Source organism: Aplidium turbinatum, chromosome 4 (genome assembly GCF_918807975.1).
Source record: "Aplidium turbinatum chromosome 4, kaAplTurb1.1, whole genome shotgun sequence".
NCBI lineage: Eukaryota > Metazoa > Chordata > Ascidiacea > Aplousobranchia > Polyclinidae > Aplidium > Aplidium turbinatum.
The window spans coordinates 6,172,843-6,175,891 of NC_137475.1; the positions used below are offsets into that span (position 1 = coordinate 6,172,843).

The window sequence follows — 3,049 nt, forward strand, 5'->3', positions numbered from 1 at the left end:
GTAAGCGACTAATTAGTACAATAGCCTACTGCCTGCAAGGAAATAAAATCACTTCGTTTAGTGTGCATTTTATAGCGTTTAGGTTTTTTTTAGCCTAATGTAGCATCCTTGCTTTTTTGATAGGTCTCCGTTTTCTCCTTCGGTTTATTGTTTTTTCTCCAGTTCTTCCTGCTTCTCATAAAAAAAGTCCTCAGAACTGCAGGATGTAAGTGTGCCTCAAAATTGGTCAAATTGGTAACACAGCTAGATGCGTCTTTCTTCAAAAGTTCTTTTGTCTGTGGCACTCCATGGCAACATACACATTCATTGGGCTGGAACATAGACTCACACTTGTGGCAAACGCACCACCTACAGTTCCCAGCATGCAACACGTTGCTGAGAAGATCCAAATCGGGTTGGTGGTGTTAACAAAATCATCTCCAGTGAAGTGAAGAGAACATATATATACGACTAGTTTTGTATAGTCCATCTCACTTTCAAACACTTGAAGAAAACTTTTACTATTTTCTTCTCAGCACCTTGTATTGTTTGAAAGCATGAAAAGATAGCACACGTCTTTGTCACTGACTCTGTCACATAAACTGCAATTTCCAGGCATTAGGCTACCTCAACCATAAATTAAGGGTACTGTCTGTGAGATACTGCTGTTACGCTGCAAATGGCTATAGCCAGATTAGGACAAATAAAAAATTATTCAAATTGTAGCTCTACAAGAGTTTAGAAAAACTGCAATTTCAATTGAATTGAGATGTTGTTTGATAAAAATAAACTCAATCTATTTGATCTAAACCTGATAGTAATAATAAGTTGACTTTTTCATTTCAGTACTTCTCATTTTGCACATGCTTTAGACCAATAGAGCCCCACACATTGACGTTTTGGAGTAGTCGTACCATACCTTACCAACTCACCCAGAGAAAGAATGTATCCTTCCCACCCATGGTGACGTCACAGCGAGGTTGCTGTTTTTATTTTCGCAATTGAATGAGTGACAGATTCCTCAAAAGTGAACGAAAGTTCGCAAGCGTGTAACTTAGTAGCCTGTTGATATTTTTTACGATTTGCTGGTCAGGGAAGTTTGTTAGTGTCATCTCTTTGGTATCTTAGGTAAATTTAGCAAATTTATTTTCGTGTCAGAGGCACTTTAAGCGAGTCACTTTAAATTTGAACTTTACCACAAAACGTGCTTCCGAACAGTGTTGAACCCAGATGCTACTGTAGGATGTAGGTACAACTTCTATAGTTCTGTATATAGTATAGAACTTTGCACACAATTGTTTTGTTCATATGCAATATTATATGCATCATACTCAATCAAGAAAATGATGAAGTTACAAAAGGATTGAAACCCTTGGGAATACCTTAGCTTTTTCTCCAATCTTCATTTCAGCAGTTGGGTTTATATACCTATTTCTGATAGGTCTACCTACAAGGCAGTTAATAAAATGTTGTAGCCTAACAGAAGACATAAATTTTGTTTTGTTTCAGATCAGGTTAAGCGTACCGTACTACTTTTTGTCTTATCAAATAGATTAGAATATCAATTTGATTTATTGATTTGAGGTGCATTTCATCACATACCGTAGTTATGGCAGATGAGGATGACTTGAATCTGCCTCGAGCTGCCATAAACAAATTAATTAAAGAAACATTGCCCCAAGTTCGAGTGTCAAATGAAGCAAGAGAACTTATTGTGACGTGTTGTAATGAATTTATTCACTTAGTTTCTTCGGAAGCAAATGAAATCTGCAATAAAAACACGAAAAAAACTATCATGCCAGAACATGTTTTGCAAGCTCTATCCAGTCTTGGATTTGATACATATGTAGAAGAGTGTAAAGAAGTTGTTGCAGAATGTAAACATGTTGCATTGAAAAAACGACGCGGAAGCAGCAGACTAGAAAATCTTGGCATTCCAGAAGAAGAGCTGCTTAGACAGCAGCAAGAATTATTTGCACAAGCTCGACAGCAACAACTTGAGCAGGAGCAGCAAGAATGGTTTCAACATCAAATAGAATTGGCCAAAGAAGGTTCTGCTCCAAATCAAGATATTCCACAAGACGGCTCGACTGAGCAGTGACACTCCCCACTAGAAAGTAAAACAGTGCCAGTAACAGCTTCAAAGAGATTTTACGGAGTTTTGGAATCTTGTAATAGAGTGACAATTTTTGATCATTGCCATTGATAACTTACCACTACTGCAAAATATGAAAATAAAAATTTGAGATATTTTTAAAGCTCATGTTATAGGAATGTTTTTCCAATGCATTAGAAAAGAAAATGCACTCCTTTTATAAGCTTTTTCTGGAATAATGTGGAATTTCAGAATCAATTATAAACCTGCCAGTTTGGTTTATGCCTATTATTTAGTTAACAAAAAGTTGTTGTCATGGTCGGTGAACAAGTGCAACATGAAGACAGTGTGTGACCCAATGGTTTAACTTAATCATTGTCTTACTGTGTAATACTTTTGGTAAACAATGCAGCTATGCTTCTGAAGTACTTTTTGTGAACCATAGTCGTTAGGAAGATAAGATTTGACAACAATTATTGCTGTTAAACCAACTATCCAGGTCGAAAGACAAATTTCTCTTTAGCAAAAAATGGATGTGTAATGTGTATTGTGTATGTTAATTAAATAGGCTACTAATATGAAAATACTTGGTGATGTATGACACAACAAACGAGCTGTGTGCTTATTATTAGATTACACAAAATATATACATGTTTCCGACATAATGCACAATTGCACACTATTTTGATTTGATTTTTATAAGTATCATTGTATGCAGCATTCAAGTTTTGTGACTATCAGTCACTTACTGTGTTTGAAAATAGACTTCATTGCATTGCCTGTGAATTGCTGGTTAGGTTACATGAAGGTTCTATGAGTGAAAACAACTGACTACTGTACTACAAAACTAAGGAAAGCTAAAAGACTGGACATAGCTCACTTTGATTTTTGGGCAATGATAAATAGGCTTGCTAGTCATGACCTTGTCACCATTTGTTTATTGTTTTATTTTTTATTTTAAACTGTAGAATTATC

At 35.7% G+C, this 3,049-nt stretch overlaps 1 protein-coding gene across 1 annotated transcript; it reads left to right on the forward strand.

Moving 5' to 3' along the window:
• Positions 1-1,553: 1,553 nt before the first annotated feature.
• LOC145769595 (protein Dr1-like) lies at positions 1,554-2,087 on the forward strand. The gene has a single exon (XM_082581257.1). It carries the CDS (start codon positions 1,589-1,591, stop codon positions 2,078-2,080), a length of 492 nt encoding a protein of 163 aa, XP_082437383.1. The 5' UTR covers positions 1,554-1,588; the 3' UTR covers positions 2,081-2,087.
• Positions 2,088-3,049: the final 962 nt, after the last annotated feature.